The sequence below is a fragment of the Panicum virgatum genome, chromosome 2K (assembly GCF_016808335.1).
Source record: "Panicum virgatum strain AP13 chromosome 2K, P.virgatum_v5, whole genome shotgun sequence".
Lineage (NCBI taxonomy): Eukaryota > Viridiplantae > Streptophyta > Magnoliopsida > Poales > Poaceae > Panicum > Panicum virgatum.
In genome coordinates, this window is record NC_053137.1 from 42,967,911 (window position 1) to 42,981,204 (window position 13,294).

The 13,294-nt window shown below is 46.3% G+C and overlaps 2 protein-coding genes across 3 annotated transcripts; one reads left to right on the plus strand and one right to left on the minus strand.

Annotated features, from left to right (window-relative positions):
• Positions 1-249: 249 nt before the first annotated feature.
• On the plus strand, positions 250-3,074 carry LOC120678464 (UDP-glycosyltransferase 90A1-like). Its single transcript, XM_039959661.1, has 3 exons — positions 250-1,468; positions 1,501-1,848; positions 2,819-3,074. The coding sequence occupies exons 1-3, from the start codon at positions 348-350 to the stop codon at positions 2,874-2,876; spliced, it is 1,527 nt and encodes a 508-aa protein (XP_039815595.1). The 5' UTR covers positions 250-347; the 3' UTR covers positions 2,877-3,074.
• A 2,363-nt stretch (positions 3,075-5,437) lies between these two features.
• Positions 5,438-8,978, minus strand: LOC120678467 (homeobox-leucine zipper protein HOX25-like). 2 transcript variants are annotated; one of them, XM_039959665.1, is made up of 3 exons: positions 8,372-8,978; positions 7,862-8,298; positions 5,438-5,953 (listed from the first exon to the last, which is right to left on the minus strand). In XM_039959665.1, the coding sequence occupies exons 1-3, from the start codon at positions 8,487-8,489 to the stop codon at positions 5,585-5,587; spliced, it is 924 nt and encodes a 307-aa protein (XP_039815599.1). In that variant the 5' UTR covers positions 8,490-8,978; the 3' UTR covers positions 5,438-5,584. The 2 variants fall into 2 exon arrangements, with proteins under 2 accessions (XP_039815599.1, XP_039815605.1); XM_039959671.1 differs by having other exon boundaries at positions 5,438-5,941; positions 8,372-8,956.
• Between the last annotated feature and the right edge of the window lie 4,316 nt (positions 8,979-13,294).

A 13,294-nucleotide genomic window follows, 5' to 3' on the forward strand; every position in this document is an offset into this window, starting at 1 on the left:
ATTAACAAAGGAGATGCAGCTTGGACACCGAATTTGATCGTTGGGCCCATAACTTGACGAACGCCATGAGCCTTTGTCGGTGGTTAATGGCGAAGCAATAACTAGCAATAATTTCGGATATCCCTGACATGTGGGTCCCATACCCACGGGGCCCACACGTCAGTGGGAGATTCACCCGGTTTGATCAGGGCAGTACATGAACAGGATCGCCAATTGTTAGCACACACCTACCACGAGACGACGACATTATTATCGGCATTTTCTTCGCTGATGAATTGATAGTACTCCGGTCCGGGACGCTCGCAACTCGCAAGAACAACGTACACGAGTGCCAAGGCCAAGAAAGCATGGCACCCCCTACCGCCGCCGCCGCCCATTGCCAAGACCTCCATGGCCGCGAGCTGCCTCACGTCGCCGTCTTCCCGCTCATGGCGAAAGGCCACACCATCCCGCTCCTGGACCTCGCCTGCCTCCTCCGCCGCCGGGGGCTCGCCGCCGTCACGCTCCTCACCACCCCGGGCAACGCGGCGTTCGCCCGCGCCGCGCTGCTGGCCGGCGGCGTAGGCGCCGGTGGTGACGCGGCCGTCGTCGAGCTCCCGTTCCCGGCCGGCCACGCGCCCGCGGGCGGGGAGAGCGCCGAGGGCGTCGCGTCGGCGTCCTCCTTCGCCGCGTTCGCGGAGGCCACGTCGCCGCTGCGCCCGCGGTTCGAGGACGCGCTCGAGGCCATGCGCCCGCCGGCGGGCCTCCTCGTCGCCGACGGCTTCCTGTACTGGGCGCACGCGTCGGCCGCCGCGCTCGGCGTCCCGAGCGTGTCGTTCCTCGGCACGTCCGCGTTCGCGCACGTCGTCAGGGATGCGTGCGTGCGAGACAAGCCGGGAGCCTCGGCGCAGGGTCACGACGACGCGTCGACCACCGGTGGTACGTACACGGTGCCTGAGTTCCCCGACCTCCGGTTCTCGCTCGCCGACCTCGTCCCGCCGCCGCCGCCGCCGCTGATGGAGCTGGACGCCAAGATGGCGGTGGCCGTCGCTGCGAGCCACGGCGTCATCATGAACACCTTCCATGACCTGGAGGGCCGCTACATAGAGCATTGGAACCGGCAGATTGGACCCAGAGCCTGGCCCATCGGCCCACAACTATGCTTGGCCCGTCAATCTACCTCCGACGCTCATGCCAGCAGGCCCCCATGGATGCTCTGGTTGGACGAGAAGGCAGCTGCTGGAAGGACTGTACTGTACATCTCGCTTGGGACACTAGCAGTCATCCCTGAAGTGCAGCTGAAACAAGTGGCTGACGGGCTGGAACGGGCTGGAGTGGACTTCCTATGGGCTGTGCGGCCCAACAACGCCGACCTCGGCATGGGGTTCGAGGAGCGTGTGGAAGGGAGGGGAAACGTGGTGAGAGAATGGGTGGACCAACGAGACATACTTGGCCACTCATGTGTTCGCGGGTTTTTAAGCCACTGCGGGTGGAACTCGGTGTTAGAAAGTGTTGCTGCGGGTGGAACTCGGTGTTAGAAAGTGTTGCTGCGGGTGTCCCTATAGTGGCATGGCCAATTGAGTTTGAACAACCTGTGAACGCAAAGTTCATCGTCGATGAGCTAGGAATTGGTGTTAGGGTCCATAGTAGTGATCGAACAATTCGGGGTTTGGTAAAGAGTAACGAGATCACAAGGGTGGTGAGAGAGTTGATGTTCGGGGAGGATGGAATGGCGATGGCATCAAAGGCGGCAAAGTTAGCAAGACAAGCTCAATTAGCGGTGTCCGAAGTCGGATCATCGTGGAAAGCAATCGAGGACATGATTAGAGAGCTCTGTGCGACGAGCAAAGCAAGGAAATCAGTGGATGGGTAAGTTGTGTACGTGATATGGTAAATAGATTGCATTGTGCCTTTGAAAACCATTTAGGGACAAATAAAATTCTATGTGTGGACCTTGGATGATCTTTGCATTCGTAATTTCATATCCAGAACTATGTTGTAGAAGTATTAGAATTGCGGTGGGTCGATTGACACCCATTATGTTTAATGGAATTTATGGTTTAAATTTTCCTTTGTTGGGATCCATTGCGTACTTCTTTTTTCTCGATACAAGGGACCTCACATTGTTTCCGGGCTGATCAAGTTAGTTACTACTATCTTGGGTCACAAAAACTTGACAACCTGATCAAAATTTCGTTATCAGAATATTAGTCTGTGAATATATAAACAACATATGCATAGATTTCTTCCTGCAAAGTATTTTTCATAATCTAGTATATTCATTAGATATTTTATTTATATTTAATGCAAATTAGTGGGATAAACTAGGTTAAAGATAAACTGTCGGATTGGGTTCGTGCTCTAAAATCACCATATTATCGATCTTTATCCATTCTTTTTGCTTACCTCTTTTCTAAAGAGAAGTCCAATCTGACAGATCCAGTCATCCTCTTTTCAAAGAGAAGTCCAATCTTACATATCTAGTCACCTTGGTAAATCTTTTTTTATGAAACAGTAGGGGTAATCCCCTAGTGATTATGCATTAAAAGGTAAATAAATATAAACCAGTAGCAAGTTCATGAAACAAAGAAAGAGACGAAGAAAATAAACAAAATTACACATGGGCTGCGAGCCATGAAGACATAGAATCTTTAAATCGGATCTTTGCTCTTAGTATAACTAAGGCAAACTCTTTCTTGAAATGCTGGAAGCAATTGACAGTAGTCTGTTGAATCCCTTTGAATATAAAGTCATTCCGTTGCATCCAAATACTCCAACTCATTAGGACAATGATTTCCATGAAAAATGGAATAACAAGCTGATGCTTAAATTGATCCAGGTTGTCAAAAGGGTCATCTGTGCTCACGTTAAGACCAATCGAAGCCCAGCAAGCCTGAGAGAAAGGGCAGTGAATAAAGAGATGGGTTAATGATTCCTCAACTGTAGAAGGGCAGAGAACACAGTTGTAGTCCGGGAGGATCATATTTTTCCTTTTATACAGTTCTCTCGTGCTTAATCTGTCTTTCATAACTAACCAAAAAAAGACCTTATGTTTATTTTGGCAAGCTGATTTCCAGAGCCAATTGAATGCAGCATGTATGACTATATCCCGTGAGATGTACATATGCTTTTGTAGATGAGAAAAATGGAGTTCCCCAAATGTAAGTCCACAAGTCATGTTCCTCAGAAATCTGTAAGCTATTCAGGTCACCAACAAGATCAATTAGTTGTTGCAGGGCAATATCCGAAATTGGCATATGAAATAAGTCTTAGGGCCCATTGCATCTAGAACTGTTTTAATTGAGAGTCCTTTTTTCTTGGCAAATGAGAAGAGTTCAGGAAAATATTGCTCAGGCACTTTGTTAAGCCAGAGATCCTCCCAAAATAGACAAGTGACTCTATCTTTAATCTGGACCATGGCTAAACCTTTGTAAGAAACTAGCAGCTTTAGGATGTCCCTCCACCAAAAGGAACCTATTTTTCTGGCGCTGGGCAGGGTTCCAGAGCTATAATGTTTTTCCCAGATTAGCTATACCCAAGGCAAATCTTAACGGTTGAAGAATTTATGAAGGTGTTTCATATATATGTCTAAAAGGCCCGAGGCACAACAGCCCGGCCCAAGACCCGATTTTTTAGCCCGGTCCAAGCATGGCACGGCCCGATGGTTACCGTGCCCGGGCCGGCCCAGCCCGGTATGGCGTGCCGTGCTTGGGCCGCAAGTACAGCACGGCAGGCGGCCCGGCCCGGCCCGATATTTAGGACCGGCCCGTTAACAGCCCCTATCACTTCAATCCCACTAGCCAGCAAATATCTTCTCCCCAAACTTCTCTTTTTTCTCTCTCTCTCTTTCCGACTCCCCCATATCCTGTTCGTCGCATCACATACGCTCCGCCATTGCTGCCTCGGCCGATCGGCCCCCTGCTCACCGGCCCGGTCCGCCCCTCCCCTCAGAGGCTCCGAGCTTTGGCCTTAGGCGCGACACGGAGGAGGCAGGCGGCGGCCAGCGAGCGTGCCCCGGCGGCGGCGGCAGGTGGGGGCCAGCAGGCACGAAGGAGTGGGGGACGGCGATGAGCGGGCGTGGGGGCACGACGAGCACAGGCATCCGGCAGCGAGCGGGCGCCACAGGCGGTCGGCAGTGGGCCCGGAGGAGCGCAGGCGCAGGCTGCCGGCAGCGGGCGCCGAGGTGCGGCCTACGACGGGTGTAGCTGGCCGGCGGAGGTCGTCGGTGGGCGCGGCGGCGTCGACTGGCGCGGCCGGTGTAGGCAGGGACCTGCAGGCGCGGCCGGCCGGCGGCATCGGCCTAGGCGGCTGGTGCAGGCGGGGGTCGGTGGGCCCGACGGTGACGGCTGCCTAGAACGAGCGGGCAACGGACAACCCGAGCACGATGGAGACGCCGTGCTTTTCGGGTCGACCCGACATGAAATGGTCTATGGGTTCGTGCTTGGGCCGAGAGCGCGGCACGACGGGTAGCCCAGCCCGCCCGATAGCCTGGTCGTGCCGGGCCAGGCCCGACCAGTTCGTGCTTGGGCTAGCCCGGGTCCGGGCCGGGCCGGGCCGGACGGCCGGAATGGCCATCTATAGTGTTTTAGTAGTAGAGCTTCATTCTGTGTTCTTAAATTAAAAAACTTGACCTGCAGGGGGTAAGACCGCCCCACGGCATTGTTTTGAGAGGTAGAATGACCTTCTCACAGCAGGCCAAGAAAACCCCCGAACCCCTGCCCCACCCGTACACGGGGGCCCGTCGCCTTGTGAGTTAGGCCGGGCTCCACAGTGCTTTGGACATGAGGCAGGCGAGGGGATTTTTTTAACCTCAACCTGAAATTCGCTCCCATGAGGAGTCGAACTCAGGATCTGAGGAGTGCTGCTGGTTCTCCTAACCAAGTCAGCTAGAGGTCCTTTGGCCTGTGTTCTTAAATTAAGAACCCCCAAACCTCCTTCCTTCTTTGGCAAGCAAACCATGCTCCATGCAGCTTTAGGAGGCACCTTGGTAAATCTGGATGCCATCTTGGATTCTTGGGACTAAAACTTGTCTCGTCATATCAGATATTTGGACACCACTTAGGAATATTGAATATAAATTAATTATAAAACTAATTGTATAAATGGAGTCTAATTGATGAGACAATCCATTAAATCTAATTAACCCATAATTTGACCATGTTGTGTTATAGTAAATATGTGCTAATGATGGATTAATTAGATTCAATAGATTTATCTTGTAAATTAATATCTATTCATGCAATTGGTTTTATAATTAGCATATATTTAATTCTTCTAATTATTGTCCAAATATCTAATGTGACATGACTAAATTTTAGTCCCACGGATCAAGGTTCCTAACATTTGTTATGGCCTTATGGGCCATCCCGGCCCAACTTTTGACCATCATTGAAAGACACTGCAGAGTGCAGGCACTTCTAATGTGAGACTTAGAAATGGTCACTTATTCTCAAAAAAGAAAAAGAAGAAATGTTCACTTTCAGCTGGGTAGAAATGTGATCGTGAACAGTGTAATAAAGCTTCAATTTATCATCAGAAGATACAGTATCAATACCAAAAATACGCGAAGCCCAAATTTATACAGTACAATGCAACACTAGCTAGGTTAATACTGCTGCTCGTTCCACAGCCATGCCCAGTTGCTGAGCTGCGCCCCGTCCTCTTGGGCAGCCGCGGCGAGCAACGTGTCCGGGTCGGGGAGGTAGAAGGCGCCGCCGTCACCATCGCCGCCACCGCAATCGTCCTCTGATGACGACGGTGGTGAGCGCGCGCCAGCCAAGTAGGACTCCGGGCTGTCGCCGGCTCCCCCCGTGTCGTAGCCCGCCGGCGGCGCCGCGCCGGCCGTGGTCGCGGTCTCGGTGCAGAGCTGATCTTGTTCGAAAGGAGCGTAGGGTGCTGCCTGCAGAGCAGCGGCTGGCACCGACGACTCCTTGGCTTGCAGCTTGTCAGCCAGCGTGATTACCTGACATGAATGCTGATGTGTATCTGTAAATCTGACGTATATGATTACATAAAAAGATTTGTAAGGTTCGTATTTCTTTGGCCTGGTCAGGCCAGGCCATGATACTGAAACGTACAGTACATCAACAACAACTGCTAGTGACATGTGAATTAACGCAGTGTCTGCCTCTGCCAGAACACGCAGTAGTAGTGGCCCTACTAATCAATGTTGGGTTCTCTTCTGCGATCGATTATTTTTGGCGGCTATTATGATTAGCGAGGTTGACTAGAGCTCTTATCATCGTGGAATCTGCTAGCATATTTGTTAACTACCCCTCCTAGAGCCTAGATGCTAGCCTGCGACCCTACTATGTCACCACGAGAATAAACTTGCGCGCGTAATTAAGTCGTGGGCACTACAAAAGCAGGCAAATAGTCCATTTTTTGCGGCGTCCCTAGTTGGCATCATCCAAACCACGTTCTAATATCATATTTTTATTCGAGGGATTCAAAAGAATATATAAATCTAAGCCATTTTTAGTTTAAACAAATAAGCCTAGTTCTTTGATTTTCATACATAATTAAGTATATAAGAAATTTAACCCCCCCCTCCCCCCAAGTCTCCCCCAATTCTATCCTCTATTACACAATTGCAATGCAACGAGAACTCGTACAATGGTGTGCGAGGGTAGCTCTAAATTAGATTATATGTGGTTGTTGTTTTAGAAAACAACTATTTTTTTTCTCCCATCTCATTCTCTTTCTAATGAAACAATCAATAAGACTATTACAATATACTTGTTCTAAGATGGGTTGTTTACCTATCACTCACGTATTGGCTTATATACAAAAGCCACATCCGAATTATGTGAACATACGTTTTTTTAAAAAAGAAGTTACATGTACCTAGATCATAGGTGTTTTAAAATTAAGGTATTTTAGAGAAGTTCAGCACAACTTTTAATGATATCAATTCTCTCTAGAAGTTACAACAAAAGGAATTTCCATAAATTTAATATAACTTAACCACAACCCTAAGAATAAATTAATGAAAAATTCCAGTTTACACCCTCAAACTATCACAAAAGTCCAATTTTCAACATTCAATTACGAAACCGGATAACAAAGGCCATTCAACTGTTGGACCAGACAAATTAAACCCCTTAGGTGGTTTTCTATTTTGTGAGAATTAAAAATATTCAAATTTAAACTAAAAATAAAACCCATAAATATTCATTTTAAATAAAAAATACGGAATGAGTATCAAATGTTTTCTAAAAATATAACCTATCTATTGATATGATACTTATCAGTTATTCAAATCCATTTTTCCCATGTTCATAATATTTGGTTGCTTGTAGTTATGCCTATTATTTTTTAATAACTCACATTCAAATAGAGCAATAATAGATGGATAGATTACATTTTTAGAAAAATTTGATACTAGTTTCATATTTTTATAATTTAACTAAATCATTTTTGATTTTTTAATTCTAATTAGATTTTTAAAAATATTTTCTATAAATAGAAAACCACATTTGAAACCACCTAAGGGCCAAATTTGCCGAGTTTCGATATTTGGATAATCTATGTTATCCGTTTTTATAGTTAAAAGGTTGAAAATCGGACTTTTTCAATCGAACAAGACTTTTCCTATAAACTAACTGTAACTAACTAGAGATTCAAGTGCTAGGCCCTGAACACATCTGAAATTTATTTCCTTTCCTTCCGTTCATGCTACTACTCAGGAAGAGGAAAGAAGAAGAAAAGAGCAAGGAAAATTTCTTGTGCCGGCAGTCATATAACAATCAATCCTGTTCCAAAAGTTTATTTATTTTTCCAAAGAATTCCTGAAACTGGTCGTTAAATTACCTGCATGAGAGTGCCTAACAACGGAGTAAGTGCAGGTTAAAACGATGGCCCGCCGGATTGATGACCTCACCTGTGACCGGAGGCGATCGTTGTCGGCCAGGAGCGCGTCGCGGCCCGCGAGGAGCTCGTCGTGGGCGGCCCTGAGGCGGTCGAAGTCCTGCTCGAGCTGCTTGGCCTTCCAGCGCGCGCGGCGGTTCTGGAACCACACGGCCACCTGCCGCGGCGCGATCCCGAGCCTCCGCGCCAGCTCGCTCTTGCGCTCGGGCTCCAGCTTCCGCTTCTCCTCCTCGAAGCTCAGCTCCAGCTCCCGCACCTGCTCCGCCGTCAGCCGGCGCTTCGTCCGCTCCTGCGCCCCACCGCCGTGCAGCTCGAAGTCGAAGCCGGCCAGGTCATCGTCTCCGAGCTCGAGCTGGAGCTGCAGCTCCTCGTGCGCCGCCGTTAGCTGGAACGGCCGCTTGCCGCGCCGCCAGCCGTTCGCCGCCCCGGCGGCCCCCACCACCGGCGCGCCTGCAGACCAAGACATGAGCAACGGGTATATTCCACGAACTAGCTAGAAGGAGAAGCCGTCACGATCACTGACCTCGAAGGAAGCCCCCGCCGCCGCCGCCGCCGCCGCCGAAGAGAAACACCTGCCCGCCGTCTTCGCCGGCGGCGCGGAATGGCACCGCGGAGCTGATCATGTTGCGGCCGGAATCCATGTTTGTGCCAATTTACTACTAACAACGAAGTAAAAAAACAACAACGTATCTTTGTACGCGCACACTCACGTGAATCGGTGCACGTATGTATGCTCCTCCACCTCCTCTAGAAACACGGAGGTGTGTCGCCGGCGGCCGGAGCTAGCCTGATCAGAAGGAGGCCGCGGTGGCCGGGAACTTGTGGCGGAAGAAGCTGGTGCTCCACGGCGCGCGCGTCGACGACTTGGTGGGGTACAGCAGCGTGAACGCCATGGCGCCGCCGCCGGGGAAGGACGCAGCAGGCTTCGCCACCGCAAGTTTTGTGCGACGACACACACGGTGACCGGAGAAGCTGGCCGCGGCGGTGTCGTCCACGAGTCTGATGGGACGCGGACCCAGTGGGTTGAGGACCGGAAGAAGGGGAATCGTCTTCAATGGAGGGAATTTGTAAGGAAACCGGGTAAACTCTGAAGCTTGGAGGAGGATGGAATTTATAGGAGTAAAGGGCATTTGGAGGGTGGGGCGTAGTGACAGAAATACCCCCTTAATTTTGGGTTAGTAAGGTTCTTTGCCCCTTGATTCCGGGGATTAAAGGCTATACGTCTCCTTCTTTATTTGGTGAAATATGTTTTTTAGCTGGTTGATTTGGAGCTCGTAAAATTCGTGAATTGTGCAGACAGTAGTTTGAAATCCTGGGAGACATTTTCATAAGATGTCATTGTCATGTGCTACGACAAAGACCAATCAACTACATCGATTTCATAAAAAAATATTTAAAAATAGCAGCATAAACTGCAAGCTGTTGACAGTTTACTGCTGGTCCTATTGTGTTCTGTATATATGAGCATATCCATCTTTTTTGTGACACCGTTTCGTGCAAGTAGAAGGACAAGACACCCGCTCAAAAAAAAAGGACAAGACACCCGCTCAAAGAAAAGAAAAAAGGACAAGACACAAGCTCCACACATCATAGCACCCTTTGGAAACCTAAAAAGCTAGCTTACAAATGTGGTTCTGGTAATGGTACACCACACACTGAATTTTTCATGCATTATTTTAACAAGTTAACGAGCTTACAAAACACAGTTATGCCAGCTTCATGACTGGGCGACACGTATAATTAAGCAGCTAAGGATTCAGTTGCGGTGGCATGACCATGACTATCATTTGAGGGCGTGATGGGATCATGCGACATGGTATTTGTGGCAAGTAGCTGATGAATTTGTTGGCCCAATTTTGAACACGTACTGGACCAATATGCAATTTGAGAATAAGTTTATCTTATTCTTGATTCGCTCTTATGCCTTTTCACCTACAATTGGGAAAACAAAGGTTGAATATGCTAGGAAGTCAGCTCAAGATGACATGAGAGAAGCAACAAGTTCTCCTTTTCATCTCCTTCTCCAGTTGCGTGTGTTTGGCGATTATATATAATAAGACACGTGAAATTCATCTTAGTTCGGCCAATAAACTGTTTCTGAAAATTTTCTCCAAAAGTTCATATGAATTTCAGAGTCTTACGCAGGTAGCAGGGGTGGATCCAGTTGTGGGTGAGCCCCTCCTATTTCTGAAAATCCCATGAAGCCCCCCCCCCCCCCCCCCCCCCAAGCCCCCTACAAATTTGAGGATGATGATGTAGGGAAGGATAGGCGCGAGGAGGAAGAAGAATAGAAGCCCCCCACCCCAGGCTCAATCCAGCCTCCGCTATTGGTAGGTAGTTACGTGTGTTGTTGAGTGTTGGTGATGAACGGGGCTACGAGCACAGGATATGGGTAAGTCTATTGGTGTATGTTGATCTGGCTCCGTATAAAACTCCTATGGTATATTCGTGTTTTTAGGAAAGTTGTGTATTCTTGTGTAAGATGATTTTATCAACAAAAGCTGAACACGAAACCATATATTTCCTATATTAACTTTAAACTAGAATGATACCGATATAATTTAATCGCACTTTTGATCATTAGGTAGATAGATTAATGGAACATCTAATACTTAGCTTTTCTAGCTCATAAATATGAGAATGGGAGAAACATTGTAGTAACTTGTAAAAGGAAAAAAATTCATTTTGTGACTCAATTTCCTTTCTAATTACGTGTTGCCACCATTTTGTGATTGAATTAACATATAAGCTTCAAGCAAAAGAACATGGATATATCTCGAATAAGCTCAATCTCTTCACCAACTGGTGAAGATAATTGTGCACTTCTCCAGAGTATTCGCATCTAATATGCTTTCTCCGTGATAATTAGCAATAACAGCAGTACAGTGCAGAGTATCACAAGACATATTCTGCAAGCATTTCCGTACAAGATTAGAACCAACGCTTATGTTCACATTTAGTGCAAAACATAGCATCTCAACAAGTTTTTAGATGAAGGAATGTTAATAACAAAGTTCCAGCCTATGTACTAAACTTGTACACGTAGCCCTTACTACGATAAAAAGAGAGAAGAAATAAAGATAATGTGACTCGGAATAAATATAGACTATTCATAAACTTTAGTCTTGTCACATCGGATGTTTTGACACCAATTAGAAATATTAATATAGACTAATTATGAAACCAATTGCATAGATATGGACTAATTCACGAGACAAATCTATTAAGTCTAATTAATTCATAATTTGACCATGTTGTGCTGCCTTAAATGTGTGTTAGTGATGGATTAATTAAGCTTAATAATAGATTCAGCTTGTGAATCAGCTCCGGCTTATACAATTAGTTTTATAGTTAGCTCTTATTTAGTCCTCCTAATTGGCATCCAAACATCCGATGTGATCCGGACTGAAATTTCCCTGGATCCAAACATCTTCTATGTTCCGTAGTATATGCTTCTGCTGCAGTGGAAATAGACCTAGACGACAAATCAACGATGCGGTTATTCCCATCGTTCACCTCTTAATATCAGATACCCTAGATAGGAATTTGATCCTTACCAATCTCAGTTAAACAATGCAAGCACAAATGCTTCTGTATTCCTATCTGATCTCACTTTAGCATTTGCGGGCGTATGTCCTCCCATAAGGAACCAAGAAAGAATAACTTCACTCTTATCTGAAGAAAAAAGAATATAATCCAGATGTGTAGGTGTGAGGAAATGTAGCTTTCAGCTAGTACTCAAATATGCCCTTTAGTTGCATTGCTTTGTGCCATGTTTCACATGGCGCTAGCTAGGAATCCCGTTAGTCTAACCCTCAGCTGCCGCCTGATGCTGCCACTCAGGTGTCAGGAACACTCGTGATCTGACCTTTTATATCATATATTCTTCAGGCCAGATTCAGAGAATTAGATGGACAAATGTAATGTTCTTGGCCAACCACTTGTTCCATGCGGGCTGCAGGCTAGCAGCTGCAGGTGGCGTTGCAGTCAATTCTGATCCCCACTATATTATCCTGAAGCTCAGAGATACCATATTTTTTCTATATTTTCTTGCTGCTTTTTAATTTCTCGTTGATTCTCATTGAGTGAAGTTTCTGTTCTTAGCAGGGCGGCATTTTGATGAGACTAGAGGATGCTCAACACCTGTGCAAGTACGTGTTGCCCTCACAGGAACTGGTCTGACTTTCTATAGTTTTCTGCTGCCTGATCAACGACCTAATGAAATGATGTGTCACAATTAGCTGGTTAATTAAACTTATCTGTTTGTCATAGTTTTTGGGTTCTTTTGCGCCATTTGTCTGCTTACCCAGTGGGAAGTAGGCAGCTGGGTGTCGCATATAAACTGGGAGAGAGAAAAAAAAACTCAGGATAAAAGAATCATGACATAACTTTTTTTTAAAAAAAAACTCGACCGGGTGAACGGACCCCACCATTTTTCATTAAGAGGAAGTAACCCGGCTTCTCCCAGCCGACAAACCCTCCGAACCCTGGCCCATACCCGGGAGGGCCAAGCCTCGCGGCGAGCACAGCGATGTAGTTTTTTTTATCCACGGGCGGAAATTCGCCTCAGCTGGGGTTCAAACCCCAGATCTGTGGGGTGCCGCCAGAGTGACTTGACCAACGGTCTAGCATTTTACATTAAAAGAATTGATCTGACATCATGGTTCCTGAGAGACTCATCTAATTTGTGGGAGTGCTACACTACCGGAATCTAGATGTTTGCCGTGTGCCTGGGACACACGGCAAAAGCCCAAAATGCACACTGCGAAATTTTCGCCGTCGGCCGCCCACGGCGAAGCCCCGACGGCAAGCAGGCTGACAGTCAAATGAGCTCAAATAAAAAAGTTGTATACTAGAACATTTTAGATCTCATCGAGCACTATAACTTTCATATATAACTTATTTACATCCGAAGTAATTTGAACATTTTAAAATTTAAAATTGGAAATGGGAAAGATTATAATGATATTTTAAAGAACAAAACAATTTCAAATAGAAAAGTTTATAACTCTAAAGTTTAAATTCTTGTCGATCTCTACAACTTTGGTATGGAACTTATTTACATCCGAAGTCAATTGAACGTATATAGCTCAATTTCAACGTATATTACTTTATACGGGTTTGTTTAATTTTTTTTTTAAAATTTCAAAAAGTTCCAAAAAATTAACTCAAATTTGGGATAGAACAATTCTGGTTATCTGATGCACATACAAAAAAAAATTGATGTATAACATAAATTATAGAAAAATTCAACTAGAAATGTGAAGGACTCATTCTCAACTCTACTTATCTTCTCCGGAGATTCTTCAGTTTGTAAGCAGCCTGCGTGACAATTTGTGCGAAACCTTCTCAAATTTTTACCACAACATCCACATTTGAAATCAAGATATCATGACAAAAATTATAATTTTCAGACTTCGTTTGCTTTTTCTAGAATTTTAAAATG